The 15563-nt window shown below is 38.3% G+C and overlaps 2 protein-coding genes across 2 annotated transcripts in view; both read left to right on the top strand.

The window, feature by feature from the left end:
* The first annotated feature begins 220 nt into the window (after positions 1-220).
* Positions 221-12517, top strand: LOC148595736 (mitogen-activated protein kinase kinase kinase 7-like). Its single transcript, XM_088519775.1, has 5 exons — positions 221-380; positions 8602-8712; positions 10879-10944; positions 11820-11865; positions 12380-12517. The coding sequence occupies exons 1-5, from the start codon at positions 291-293 to the stop codon at positions 12448-12450; spliced, it is 384 nt and encodes a 127-aa protein (XP_088375901.1). The 5' UTR covers positions 221-290; the 3' UTR covers positions 12451-12517.
* Positions 12518-13234: 717 nt separating this feature from the next.
* The window catches only part of LOC104575445 (mitogen-activated protein kinase kinase kinase 7), a 32130-nt gene continuing 29801 nt past the window's right edge, over positions 13235-15563 (top strand). The window contains exon 1 of the transcript XR_015913095.1: positions 13235-13515. The gene's annotated coding sequence lies outside the window, so the exon portion shown is untranslated. The remainder of the gene's footprint in view (positions 13516-15563) is intronic.

The following is a 15563-nucleotide window of genomic DNA, read 5'->3' as shown; positions in this document are numbered from 1 at the left end:
CCCCGCGGCGCCCCCCTCGCCGGCGCGGCGCCTCGCAGGCTCCGCCGCAGAGGCCGCGGCCTAGGGCAGCCGGCGCGGGCAGGCGCGCCATGCGGAGCGGCGCCGCCGGCGGGGCCGCCGCCCGCCGCCGCTGCTGAGGCCCGCGGCCGCCGCGGATGCGGCCTCGCCCCGCGCCGCGGCCCAGCTCGGCGAGCAGCAGCAGCGGCAGCGGCGGGCGGGAGCCGCCGCGGCGCCCCGCGTAGCCCCGGGCCCGGCCGGCGCGGCGGGCCCGGCGGGCGCTGCCGGGAGGGATGACTTCGGCCGCCTCCGCGGACATGATCGAGACGCCCCCCGTGCTCAACTTCGAGGAGATCGACTACAAGGAGATCGAGGTGGAAGAGGTGAGAGCGCGGCCCGCCCGGCGGCCTCTCCGCCGCCAGGTGCCCGCGGGCCGCGCGGGGCAGGTAGCGCGGGGCGCCCGACATGCTGGGGCCGCCCCGCGCCGGAGCGCGACCCGCTCCCCGTGCCCAGGCCCGGCGGTCGCGCTGCCCCCGTGCCGTGCACCCGAGGGACCGTTTCGGAAACCACCCCTGGCTGTTTTCCCGCATCTAGGGCTGTTTAGGTGAAAGCGCATATGGCTCTTTGTTTATTTTCCTTTTTTTTTTTTTTTCTGCAGCCGCGGCACGGCGGGTGGGTAACGTTTCGGTTTGTGACCCGCACTCCGTGCGCAGGAAGTGACGCCGGGGCCCAGCGCAGGCCGTGGCGGAGGCGGCGGGGAGCGTTTCCCCGCTCATCCGCCCGAGCTTCCCGGCGGAATTGCTGCCTGAAGCTCTGGGAGGCGGGAATTGGAGGGGCTTGGGGCCCGCCGGGGCGGCCTAGGAGAGCAGCATGGATGTGACCGTAGCGTTGTGCTACACCCCTAGTAAAGGCCTCAGTGCATATATAGCATATATAGCAGCAGCTTTACTAAGTCTCCCTGCCTCACAAGAGGTTCTTCCCTGGTGAGAAAGGTCCAACAAGAAGATTTCAGCTGAAATAAAGTTACTCCGCACAGGCCCATCCTGAACTTGAGTCAACTTGTAGAGCCTGGGCCTAAGGGATATCCAGGACTGCTCAGGCTGGTGTTGCACTTTTGTTCTTAGATTAGCATCTTAGTGAAAATCAAATGGTTTTCCTTAAGATAACTCTGCGGAAGTAAATTTAGTTTTGATCAGTAGTTTGTATATCTACAACAGCAAAGTTGGTGTGGCTTGTTGCATTTTGTGTTGGTAATTATTGTAGTGAGCTCACGTGATCTCAGAGAGGTCACAGGACATAAAATTTGTGGTATTTCTGTAGAACATTAGAGAACTTTTTATTTTCCTCCAAATAGCGTCATGGCAACTTCAGTTTTTCATGGTAACATAGTGGAAATCTGCAGAACATAAACTGTGTTCCAAAGGGATGCCTTTTCCCCTTTCTACAAGCCTGGCAATTGTGGTCTTTCTTAATTCTGTACGTCTAGTTGTTTGTCTTCCCTCTATGTGTTTAACTATTTTGAAGCAAGAGAATTTGGTGGGGCTCAGGAACTGAAAGTATTCTTTGCGTTTGATATATACCGATATTTGTGTAACATTTAACAAAACACAGGTATCACATCAAGTACTTTGGGAGAAATGGCTTGTTTTACCCAAAGAAGAAAATAAAGTTCATAGGAGTTTGGAGATCATAAAAAAGGTACCCAGGGATGTCTCATAAAAGTGAATAGCACATATAATTACACATAGCACTTCAAACAAATAAAACACTATACAATTTTTAGTCCTCACAACGCTCTTGGGAAGTCTGCTAGCAAGGATTATGTTGCAGTTTTACTTGTTGAAAATGTGGAGTTTATCATTCTAGGGTTTAGTATTCAGGACTGGCCTGTGTCTTGCTAGGCTACCTAGCACCTACAGGGACAGGAATATGTGTCCAAAATGTATGTATGGATGATGCCCAAGCCGTAAGTTATGGCTTGTTTAATTAGATTGTTGCATTATCCTCCCAGTAGCTTCTCTATTGGAGATCACCCAGCTCATCTAATGTCATGAGAGCTGTTGATGAAGTGGTACTACAGGAGGAAATCCAGAAATTATTGCAGTATTTTGCTCTTTGTAGCTGTCCTACCACAAATTCTTATTAGGCAATGGGAATACTCTAGTGTGTACAAAATCAAAGTATCATGGTACAGAGGAGGAAATAAGATCTGCCTTGCAATAAAACAAGAAAACCATGTTACACTTTCCTTTTCTGGACTGTGGATGTTAAGCTCTTACTCATCATGTGATTTCAGTGCAAATAATCAAATTTGCAGGCATAACATACATTGTAAGTGAGGATTCGCTATGCTCTTAATGTGGACCCAGGGATTTTCAAGGATTTTTGAATGGCTATAAGGACTCCAAGTGGCCAAATTTTAATATTAAACTTTGTGATGTTTAGATCAGATGTTTCAAAATAGAGTGTCAACAGATCTATACTGGAAACTCAAATGAATGCTTGTATAAGCATAGCTTTGCTGTTGTATTATCAAGGCTGTCTTGTCAGCAGATAGCAGTTCCACTCTGCCACAAGTTTATTAATAGATATCGAAGTTCTGGAATACTTGCAGGCCCTGAGTCCTTGCTAATAAATTTGAGATCTATAAGTGCACTTTCATTTTGGTTTGACTCGGCTCAGCTCAGCTGGGTAATATCATTAATACACCTTTTTTTTTGGCTGTCGTATGTGACTATAATAAGGGAAATAGCACTACAGGATAGTTATAAGTCAAGTTTATCTCCAGCTTCAGACTGCCTTTTCATTATTTAAGGGTTGGAGTAAAACACAGGGATAATCACTACCAATGAGTCGGAGTCAAATCAAAATTATGTGACAGAGTGGGAGAATGTTAAAAACTAGAGAGGAAAAGCAACTTAAAACTTGAATTTAACAGAAATATTCCCTCTTTAACATGCAAATTTTTGAATATGCGAATAGGTTCTTTTGAGATTTCATGGATTAGACAATCATTGGAAGCTGAGATAATAAAACTACATAATTTATCTGAAAACTTAGTATAATTGAAGTAAAGCTAACAATAAAAGCTACGTGGCTCTATTTTTAAATCTTTTTGTTTAGTATGTCTAAAGTACTGCCATCCTCTTCCCACAAGCCCTTTCCTATTCAAGTAGTGGGCAGACTTTGGTTGTGAATTGCCCTGGAAATCTGCCCCCTGCTCCTCTTTCCTAAAAATCCCACAGCCATCGTGTAACTTGATAACAGCCCCATCAGACTTGTCCATCGCGTGATGAGCATTGGCCTTGGGTTGCACAGCCAAAAGATGCAGCTCTGGTCATGTGCTGTGGCCCTGCCCACCACTGCCTCACATAGACTGGGTGAAAACCATTGCCATGTTTGCACAGTTGCAAGTTACTCTTGAATTCTCTGAAAGCCTAAATTACCTGAAAGTCACTGTTCAACAGTGTCCTGATACATTGTAACATATATTGATGTTTATTTCCCACAATCTGTTTGAACAACAGTTGCTGATTCTAAGGGGCTTTGAGGAAGCCTTTTTAAAAGATCAACAGGTAAGCATTCCAAGTATTTATTTTAGAAAACCTACTTAAGATGCCAGCAACTAAGGATGAGCTGCTTATGGTATGTTCATCTATGTTAAACATTTTTGACTTATTAATTTCATTGACTGGGAAGTGTGGTGAGAATTATATGTGTTCTTTACAATTATGGAGTAGTTCATAGACAAGAGAAAGATATATACAGTATACAGATTTTGTTTGTTTTATAAATAGTTCAAAAAGTTGATGAGATGCAGTGACCAGTTATGCCTGTTCTTTTACAGAGCAAAGGTGGCTCATATAAACTGCTGCTGAGCGGGGGACTGATAACACCTCTTTAATGCAACTCTGGTTTATAAAAACAAAGGCCTGTGTCCAGTTGCAGAATACCCATTCTAAAAATAATCTGAAAAATTGGAGGAAGTTTAGAAGAGGATTGTAGGAATGATCTAAACAGTATTTTTTGATATGAGTACATTTGGCTTGGTTTTAAAGAACCAAGTGTGTTAATCAGAATTGAATCTTAAGTAGCATCTGCAAATTCTCAGCCTTTTTCAGCAAGTAAGCCCTAAAAGTTGGGCATTTAGAAGACCAAAAAATAAAATATATATATATATATATATATATATAAGTAAGTATTTAAAATACAAGTTTTGATTTCTGTAATTTAGTTTAAGTACATTTCCAAATCAAATGTCTGTATCAAGTTTGTTTAGTTATAGCAGTGAAAGATGCCCCTCATTCATCTACATAGGAAAATAGTTGTAATGTGAACTAGAGTTTGCATATATAGCATAAGTTACACAACACCAATTGCCCGTGGATGATTTTGGCACCCAGCAAGTGTTAGTAAACCCTTAATAATCTAAACTTAATTTAGATTTATTTGTGCACACCCCAGCTGGTTGAATGAATCGGATTGCTTTCTGCAAAATATGCTGAGATTTTACTCCTCAAGAATGCTTGGGAAAGAATCCTGACAGTAGTAAGGAGGGTCTGTGTCCCAGTGGTAAAAGCTAGACCTGTACGTATGAGATAGCAATAAATTTCCTTGTCTAGCAGCAGCTGAGGTCACCACTGAATGACAATGTAACCACTATCAGAAATAGTGGGAAAAGGCTTTTCCCTAGGACAAAACAAAGCCAACAGTACTACTCTTCTGTGCCTCGTGTTTAGCCCAGCCAATAGATTCTAGCAAACTTGACTGACTGCTGAATGATTATTTTTTTCTCAAAGACCAGTAATTTTAGGTTGTGACAGACCAGCAAGCCAGATTTTCATACTGGAGTCTTTCCTCTGGAGTGCTCAATTTTGCACATATTTTGTGTTTAAAACGAGAATCTGCTGCCTGGGATGCTGTAAAACTATAAAAGTTTTTTTAAAAATCCATAATAGAGCAAGAGACAAGTGCTTTACTAATACGTTTAAATGACTGGTAGTTAAAATGAGTTTAATTCTTGAAAAAGAAATCTAAAAGGCTGTTCAATGGGATGAAAATATAACCCAATAAAGTTATCTCTGCTTGAGATGCACACATTTCTTGGAACGAGGGAACTATCTAAGTGCTAATAGTATCTTTAGAAAGCTACATTTCATAGAAAGCTAAATTTCATAGAGCAAAAATGAGTTTGTAGGTGTGCGATGACACTTTTGTGCTCCATAAACATATTCTAAAGAAGTCGATAATTTAATTCTCCTCCCAAAATCATTTGCTTACGTAGTCGAATCACTGAATAGCAGCAGCTCAGTGTTGTGCGGCTCTGTTAGATGATGTCCTCAACAAGGAATATCCGTATCAGTTTGTGGCAATCATAAGCTGTGGTCCTGTATTAAGAATCTAAGTTGCTTTTTGATTAATAGATTTTAGTTCAATCATCCTTTCTCTTATGAAACTTTGCACAGGTCTGTTACCTTCCGGCAACTCTTTCTGTCTGTCAAGTTTAAACCTTAAAATTAATGGAATTTATGACTGCTTAGACTGCTTAGGGTTTTGTTTTGTTTGTATATTTTAGGATTGTTTGGTGAATTCCAGACAGAGAGCATGGTGCTTAGAATTGGGTTGAATTTGGGGAATATTTGAGTACAAATAAACTTAGTCAGAGAAGCTAGCTGTAAAGAACTGGCACATCTAAACTGCTCCCTAAAGGGGCTGCCTGTAGCGTGCCTGTAGTCAATGACCGTTGACTATGGTCATTTGAAGCCCAAGTGTTTCAACTTGCTTGATAAAATGCAGCAAGCACAGAGGAATCAGAGCTGGAATTTGAGACTGGCTGAATGAGTAATAAACAAGATGGGCATGTATTTTTTAAGGGCTCTAAACTGTTATTCATAGGCAGTTTAGACACTTCAGTGTTCCATGTTGTTTTTTTATCTGTGTACTTACCATGTGCAGTAAGGGCAAATGTGTGAAAAACTCAAAATAGTAATATACTTACTCAGTACCCCTGGAGCCAGTATATACCAAAAATAGGAGATGCTAAAATTAAAAATGTATTTCGTTTTCACACAGTGTTGATGAGTATGTATTTTTCTCCGTCTTGCATTGTGTCTGAAGCTCAGAGGGATCCAGAAGCTCAATTTGCTTGAGCCTTTCATGAGCCTCAAATGTGCCAATGACTAAAGCGACAGATTAAAGATAACATGGAGATTTCTTCCTGTTTGGAAGCACAGGTCTTGTTGATTTGGGGGGGGCAGGGGGTTCTTTTGGGGGAAGGGAAGCTGTATTTTTTAGAACTGCTTCTATTGTTTTCCCAAATCATTTTATTGCTATATAATATGTTCAGTGAGGTCTTTTTAATTGAAATGCACCAGATATCCAGCATGCAGAGCTAAGTAATGTACAAATTTAGTGGTTAGGGATGAAAATTCTTTCCATTTCTTTAATTTTGAGTAGGAAAAAGTGTGTGACTAATACAAAATTTCAATCAATTCCCTGCAAAATGTTGACATTTGATAGAGGAAGATGGTACATATGAATAAGCATAGATGCATTTTCCTTTTTTGCTCTGGGGGAAAAAAAGTCATCATTGACATCCCCTGAGATAAAATGCATCCTTAACAGCTTAACATATCTGCAGTCTCTATATCCTGCATGATTTCTAGTCTACATACTTACCAGTCAGTATCATGTATCTTTATATACAGCATTTGATACTATTTGTATGCGGAGGCAGAGCTAATGTTTGTTCTATGGATCTTGCATAGTTCATATTCTTTAAATAAGACTCAACACTTTTTTTTTTTTTTTTTGAAAACAGGCAAATACCACTTTTTTGCCATGCTTTATGTTTGTTTGTTGTTTTGCAGTAAAATATATCTTTTTACTGCTGGGAATTTTATAGGAAGAAAAATAAAAATATATACCTGCTTTTCAATCTGTAACCAGCTGATCCTGGACAAATTTCCTCTGTGACGAAGGAGAAGCATTGGTGTTTTATTTCTAAACTTGTAATCTGTCCTTATATCTTGCCTTTTTTTCTCTTGCAAGGCACCTAGAGGGCAAAAGTCTTTTACGAAAATAATGTGTTTATTTTTAGATCATTTTCCAAACATACAGTGCCACAGATCAACTGCTGTTTATTGATTTGTTGTGTCAATAATTCCATTAACTGCACCGCATATAATTCAGAATATGCACTACTGCCTAGGCATATGGTGTGGCACCAGCAGCAGGGGACAAGAAGGAATGAGCGTGAAGAAACTAAAGTTCAGATAGCTCTTTCCTCCTGTGCTATTAAATTACTTGGTTCTAGCACACAGTGCTGAAGGGGACTCTAACAGTGTTCAAATTGTTCTGACTTTTTCTAAGATTTGCTCTTTAAAGACTAAATTAGGTGAAAACTTGAGGGGGGAAAATGAAATGTAAGTGGGAGCTGCCACGAGCCCCATCCCTGCCCCTTTCACAGGATGTTTTTGCAGTGAATACTTCTTCCAGATTAAGTAGGAAAGGCAGCCTGGGATATCGCATATAGTAAAGCTCGAGGTTGTACCGGATCCATCATTGCTCCTGACAGTTTGCGATGGCTTCACGCGGCGCCCTGGAGGCCGAGGCTGCCCAGGGCGGGAGCTGCTCCTCTCTGTTTGCCCTGTATCCTAGGTAAATAGTCGGTGTGTCCCTGTCCTCTCCTCAAGTTCAAGCCTCTGCGCACGCAGACCAAAGTTACTGATAAATTGTTATGAAACCTTCACTCTTATGCAACCTTTAATTCTGTGAGGTGGCTATGTTTTAATCTTTGAATATTCTTTTTTTCAAAAATATTTTTTTAATAAAGTCAAAAATAATTATAGCTTTTTAGTGAAGAACTCAAATGTAATTAAGGGAGGTTTTTTCAGTGTTTTTCTAATATTTCTGTGAGACCTTTAGCCATTTTAAGGAAGACAGTAGAATTAAAATTACCATAATAAACTGCTAAAATTATTGCATCTGTAGATACTTCCATTCTATCCTTGTTGTTTTCCACCAATCCCTAATTTTACCCTCCCTCCTCACAAAAAAAAAAAAAAAAGTTTACACTGGACAAAAAGTGTCCGTTCTGTTCCTCGGGATCCATACTTGTAGTCTAGGACCAACAGTATGGTCACAGGGTGTTGTTAAAGCCAGGCAAGGAAAGGCCTGGCCCCTGGCTGGGGCCAAATATGGAATTTCTGTCCCGCCAGTTCTGCTTGTTTGTCCTCATTTGGCTCCCTCATGTTTTGGGGGAATTGGAAAGAGCTGCTTTTGTACTGTTGTCTGCCTTCCATCTCTTTCCCTTCTTCTCCTCTCTACCTTTCCCTTACCAGGCATATGTACAACAGCTTTTTTTTTTTTTTTTTTTTTTTTTTTTAGTCTGTGCTTTCGTCTAGCAGCTATTAGCCTTCTCGCTATCATCTGATTTCAACCTTAAGTTGCAAATGCCTGTTCTGCTCTTATTTTTGGGTGTTGCCATTTTCTTCCTGAAGAATTCAATAAAAAGAAGTGAAAAATTATGTTTCTAAGCTTCTGTTTAGAAAACAAAACTTTTCTCAAATTTTAACTTCAATATTTCATGTTATGTTGTTCTAGGTTGTTGGAAGAGGAGCCTTTGGTGTGGTGTGCAAGGCAAAATGGCGAGCCAAAGATGTAGCCATTAAACAGATAGAAAGTGAATCTGAACGAAAAGCCTTCATTGTAGAGGTACAGTAAGCCTGCTGCAAAACCTTAGTTTTTTTCTGTAGATTTTGTCTTCTCCTGTTAAGTTCATGGGTGCATTTAGTGTATTAGCAGACAGACTCCCACACACACAGTTCAGGACACCCCCTTTTATACAGACCAGACCTGCTGAGGCACATTCACTTCCCACAGAAACTGCGATAGGAAGGGGAGAAGTGGCCTCCACTCAGTGGAAGGAGTCAAGATGCAGCTGAACTGCACAGGGCAGTCTTGGAGCTGAGAAACACTTCCAGGTCCTGCTATATGAACAGATCCAGAGTAATGTCATACCTGCTCTGAATTGAAGTTTCTCATTTTTCAGTTTAAGATGTAGGTCTTTATGTGTAGAGAAGTCAGGGGGTGGGATTTAAAAAAAAAAAAAAAAGTGTCATCTGAAAATATAATTAAGTTTTTCTTTCGCTGTTGAAGTAATCCAGTGTTAATCATCAGTAGCATTTGTAGCTACATCTGTGTTAGCTCCTTTACATAAACCTTCATTTTTGGTTCTAGTATCAGTTATTCAGGATACCGTGGATTTCCTTTCCTAATTTTTCAGCTCAAGTCTGGAAATCATTTGAAATTTCTTGGATGCTTGAAGTAGCTTCTGTCTGGAGATGGGGTGTTTGCCGTTTCTGAGGAACCCTGAAGTTAACTGCAGATATCCCGGTTTTCTAAATCTGTTTTGTCCACAATTTTCTCAGTGTTACACATAGTCTCCTCCTACATTATGTTTCTCATGCTCACAGTAGTACTTGTTCTAACAGGGCTCCTGAGGGCAACCACTGTGGGATTCTTTATACTTTCCTGCAGAAGAAATGTCTAGGAGTTTTTAAAATCTCTTCACGCAATTCTCCTCTTTCATCTGTCATAGCAAGAGCAGGGTTATTAGGTCCATCCTCAAAAATATTTCTTAAATTGACAACAATTTTATTTTATTTTTTTCTTATATTTGTTTACTAATGTGTAACTCATTTAAGGACAAGTCATCTTTTTATCCAGTGACGACTACTTTTAAAAGATCTTGAGGAACTTGAATAAACCGGTAAACTTCCCAAGATGCATAGTATTTTCTAGAAACAAACATTAGATAAATAATTTAAAATAGATATTTTATATCATGCTTATTAGTATTCAGTCAGTAAGAATCGAGGATTCTCAAGATATGCCAAAGATATTAAAATAAATCTCTTAAAGCATGTCGTAGTTTTAGTTTTAAGATTAATATTAAACGTTTAAGGAACTATTTGTAGTTGGCCTGTCAGTGTAAATATTTGTATGTTGTTTATTACCATGGTAAGTTAGTGATGTAATTAATTTTAGTCTTTTTGAATCTGGGATCTGGTCAGTCTCTTGACGTTTTTGTGTTGGAAGGGTATTTAAGAAGAGAATCCTACAACTACTTGAAGAATTACTGGGTTCAGGAAACCTACGTAGTGCAAGGAGCAGATGTAATAATCCATTCTGTTCTATTAGAACTTTTGAAATGTGCAGGGAAAAAAGTACCGTCAGTTCCCTAGATGGGTGAAGAGCAGCATGTGATAGCACAAGGCTACCTCAGAAATCTGCCTAAAGAAAAGAATTACTTTTCATTATGTACTCATCTGTTTACTTGTAAAAGAAAAATTCAGTACAAAAATTTCTGTAGTAGTCATGCTTCTAAACACTCACTAGCCATTAGTACAGGCAGCAACAGCTCCTTGCAATTACATCACATTAAATCCCATGGTTTATTTTATAGTTGTTTTTCTTTTAAAAAAGAACAATAGTTTTCTTTCCTGTAAAAGACTGATTATGAAGTCAGGAAAACCTGGATTCCAACATAAAGGCCCCAAGAAGAGCAAAAAAACTTCAGAATGTCATAGTTGCACAGTGTGTATTATCTAAATAATTTTACTACACAGTAAAATAAATTATTTTCTTTCACTTTTTAAAGAAACTTATTTCCAATTAGACAAAAATCTAATTACGTAAAAATGTAAATTGGCATATCAGTGTTGTAATACCTAAAATCGGTGTTATGCAGGGCATAAGGGTTGTGCAGCATATAAAACTGCAATTACTGATGTTATGTATAAGCTATAAATGTGAAAACAAAGCTGTAGTGTTTTTTGCCCCCCTGTGGTTTGAAACGAAGTGTGATTTGTATTGCAGCTTCGACAACTGTCACGAGTAAACCATCCCAATATCGTCAAGTTATATGGAGCCTGTCTAAACCCAGTAAGTTACAGTTGGTCATCTTATATTAATAAAGCTTGCCATAAGCAAGCATCAACCCACAAAAGTTATGTTTTATATACATTGCATATGTTTTAGCCACAGTAAGGACATATATAGAGAGATTGAGATTGTTTGGTGTTTTTAGTTTATTTTTTCTATGGAAAAATAATTTATTTCAAGAAAACCTCAAATGCTATTTCAAGACACCTATTAAATTTCAGTTTATCTTGTTATTGTACAAAATGACATGTGGTATACTAAAAATGTAATTTTGTTCGTCTTTATAGTGTATATTAGCAATATATGCTTCATACCTTGTAAATCAGTTCTGATTCCCTTCTTTGCCATCTTCAGGAGTCACTGTTTCTGCCACAGCTGCAATAATCCTGCAAATTTTCAGAGCAGAAAAGCAAGCAGTGTGACAGGACAGAAATGTCCTTAGCTAATTCTAGTAATGGTTATTTAATTGGTTAAACTAATGCTCAGTCACTGTTTTTAGCTAAATTATTTTGTCCTTGTATTTAAAAATGCTTTGTAAGCTGCTCTAAAAGAAAAACATATCAAAGGCAAATGAACTGCAATTTGAAGATAGCATTTGTTTGTTTTTCAAGATGGTGGGTGAAGGGAAGTTATTCTCTTCTTTCTTAACCTACAGGGGGAACTAATTAATGAACTAATTAAAAAAACTAATTAGTGTTTCTTATACCTATATGTGTCCCCTTCAAACTGATTCTTTAACTCATAGATAAATTTTCTGCTAGCTTAGGTACAGTCTCTTTGCAGTTCCTCTGAAAGCACTTTCCTTTCAGGTTACAAAATCTGTTGTCCGCCCCTACATTTAAAACATCCCTATTTTTTGTCCCCTCCCCGCAAAGGTGTGTCTTGTTATGGAGTATGCTGAAGGAGGTTCCCTGTACAATGGTGAGTATCATTTCAACATAGTGTCTTCCTGGAGCTGAAGTGCTGATCTTAGGGAACCCATAATCTGAAATATAATATTGTTCTTATATGTATTTAAAAGAAGTATACTTTAAATAGACTTTAAAAATTATTTTTCAGGCCACTAGTCTGTTTCTTGATGTCAGTTCTTTATGTATAAGCCTACTTAAGGTTTTCCAGTGGAAAAACTTCAGCTGACCTGCCTGTGACTTTTTGTAAATTCCGTGAGCACTTCGCTAGGTATAGCTGAAAACAAGCATCATGGTTCATTTTACTAGTTATTGTATAACAGAATTCCAATGAGAAAATATTATGAAAAAGGATTGAATTTGGAAATTATTATTTTGACAATTTCCATTATTTTTACATTTGGAAAAAGATTTTGTATTGGTAATGATGAGCTACTGATAAATAAGTATGTAGATTCTGTAAACCTTTTTGATGGATATGTTAACTCCATTGTATCTGTTGTAATATGCAATAAAGTTCTTTTTAGTTTGTGCCTTTGTTTTGCAGTGCTACACGGTGCTGAACCTCTGCCTCATTATACTGCTGCACATGCAATGAGTTGGTGTTTACAGTGCTCCCAAGGAGTGGCTTATCTCCACAGCATGAAACCAAAGGCTCTAATTCACAGAGACCTGAAACCACCAAAGTAGGTTTATAACTAGCATTTAGCTTCTTGTTGCAATTTAATTTTTGTGGTGGTGTGTATTAAATTAATAAAAAAAAATTGGAAAAAAATACCTTTAGGTGGTACTAACTTTATTTGATATGGTGTATTTTAAATGAAAGCTGTGCATTTGAGACTTCAGTTACAGAATAATGATGAATGGTACCGGACACAGACTATGCCATTACCTTCTGTTAAATGGGAAAAACGTCCTGTTCCTGACCTGCATCTTGGAAGAGGGTGTCTAATATGGAATTGTTTCCTATAAAGAGGAAACAGGCTTGGAGATCAGCATCATCATTCCCTTTTTGTGGCAGTCTGCAGTTGCACCAGATAAAAGTTATAAAGTGAAACTGCACCTTGAGCCCCTAATTCTTTCTCATTTTCCCAGTTAAGATTTGGCATGTAACTTTGAATTCTTTCATTTAAAAAAATAATTACATGGACTGACATTAATGGGAGTCCTAATGATTCTTCTTTCAGTAAAATTATCGCAGTTGTTAGGTTTTGATCTCTGTCATCTGAGAGATTGATTTTTGTCAATATGTGCCTGGTGGAATACCATGCCCACATATATTTAAAATATATAATGTACAAATATTAGTTATAATATATAAATATATGTAATTATTTTACTATTTCACATGCTCAGAGGAAGTACCAGTGACTTTTTTTTATTTTATGAAGTTATAAGACTAAATACTGAGAAGCAAACTCTCTTGAATTTCAAAGATATTAAGGTGATAATTGTAATAAAATTTCAGTGGCTTATTACCAGACTGTTTCATCCCACAATCTTGATTTCTTTTTTTGGTTTGTTTGTTTTCTTGACAGCTTGCTCTTAGTAGCTGGGGGGACAGTTCTGAAAATCTGTGATTTTGGTACAGCCTGTGATATTCAAACACACATGACCAACAACAAGGGAAGTGCTGCTTGGATGGCACCTGAAGTTTTTGAAGGTAACAGAGCAATTTACAATGTCAATATTATGCGTCCTTTTAGGGATGTAACTTTGAAAAAGAATGTCATATAAGAAAAAAAAGAGCTTAATTTACATACACTTTATGTCAAAATCAGCTTATTAAAGTTTGAAGAGGTGAAATAAAGTCTTGGCAGGAGTCTAAATTTCATTTAAAAGTCAGTGACAATGGCTTCTGTATGCTCATAAATTGGCAAGTAATTATAGAGAATTTCAAAGAGCAGCTCCAAACAGACTATATCATCTTAACATTAAACAGCTAACTGCTTGAAGATGTGGAGCCAGTATTTGTTGGTTTTAAGGTTTACATAAGTGGTACCTTTAAACTGCTGTTCCTTCTCATTCTATAACCATAGACAACTAAAAAGCAGCCGAAGTCTACTTACTGCGCTGCCTCTGAGATTCTTAAGTAATCCCAAACTCTTCTGACATTGAAATATGCTGTCATTACTTTCACTCCATACTCTGTTCGGCTTTTATCTTTAGAATTTCCCTGTTAGCATCTCTAAATCGAACATAATTGCCTTCATTTTCAATCCCCCACTTTGTTATAACTCTAGCCAGATCTGCTTTTTTTTTTTTTTTTTTTTTTTGCTTGTCTCCTTCATAGCTTTTCCTTGTCCCTTGAGGTTTCATGTACTTCTTTTTGCACATAGTAAGGAACTCATTATTATCGTTATTAACAATTAATTTAGTTGAGTAGGAGAGCAAACCATTTCTTGGAATATAGCTGGAGAAGACTAATGGCATTTAGTAATTAGGTAAAATTGCTGTGTGATTATTTGGGAAATAATCCAGTTGTCATTAAACTGCAAATTAGACACATTTTAACCAGTCAGGACTTTTAAGTTTATCATTGTGAGTAGCAGGGGGATTGGAGAAACCATCTCTCTGCTTTAGGAAACAGGAGTCCTGTTGCAACATTTTGCAAGTGCTAAACATTAGCAGTGTTTTCCCAGATTCTGTATCCAAGCAGCCTCTTTTCGTTTCTGTCCTTACCCAGAGAGGAGCAGTAAATCACATGCCTGTACTAAAACTACGTTTTTTGGAGCCTTCGTTTTGAAGGTACGCAGTTCTCACGCAGACTGCTTAGAGGACCACCAAGGCAGATTCTAACGCTTGCTTACATTTAAATTCAATTCTGTAATTGAGGGCCTTCTTTGTTTGTTTGTTTTCCTTTTAGAAATAATGAGTCTGTGTTAAAGACAGATGTTTTGAGTGACGAATCCCCATCTAAGGCAGATTATGAAATAAATTGAAAGTGTATTGTAATAGGGATTTATGGCATCTATCATAATTTCATATAATCTCATATACAAATTCAAAAAGGCAGAATATTATAAATCTTTTATTTCAAATTTATTTTTTGTTGACAGCAAAAGCCTTAGTTTTAAAGTTTTGTACTTTGTTTCTAAAAATATTTACTGTTGGTAACCTTTATATAAGTAACAAATACAAGACATCTAGTAATTTCTATGCCACAGCATATCAAATTCATCTTGAAACAGTCATTAATCACTTAAAATTTTAAAGTCAAATGTCTAAATTTTTAAGAACTTGTTAGCATATACTACTGCATCAGATATAAACAATGGAGTAAATGTTAATATTTTAATTCTGTTTTAGTACTCACTAAGATTTTTAGATGAATAATGAAGGGATGAGAAATTTCTCTGAGGTAGAGGGCAGACTTAGAGTGTTAATTGAAATAATTGCCCTAACATAAAGATTTTCCTGAGGTTTTAAATATTATAGCACCTGAAGCCTTTTACAGATGAAATAATCAAAATCATGTCATTTAGATTAGGGTTAACTGAGGGGCCGGTACTTTAATCTCAGAAATCCCATTTTAAAAAAGTCTTTAAAAGGCTGCATTTCCTTTCCCAAGCAGAACAACATCACTTCCCTGTCGTAGGCCGCACGTCTGCCCCCCGCTCTGTGCCACTTGCACCTTCAGTGGGGCCAGGCAGTTGTTTGCTGCTGCGCAGGCTCTGTCCTCTGAAAAGTCACCTCAGCAGATCTTCACGT

This window comes from Tinamus guttatus, unplaced genomic scaffold, assembly GCF_059628265.1.
Source record: "Tinamus guttatus ecotype Peru unplaced genomic scaffold, ASM5962826v1 Tinamus_guttatus_pri_ptg000070l, whole genome shotgun sequence".
In the NCBI taxonomy this organism is placed as follows: Eukaryota; Metazoa; Chordata; class Aves; order Tinamiformes; family Tinamidae; genus Tinamus; species Tinamus guttatus.
Note: the sequence above shows the minus strand (reverse complement) of the source record. Positions and strands in the feature narration are given on the sequence as shown.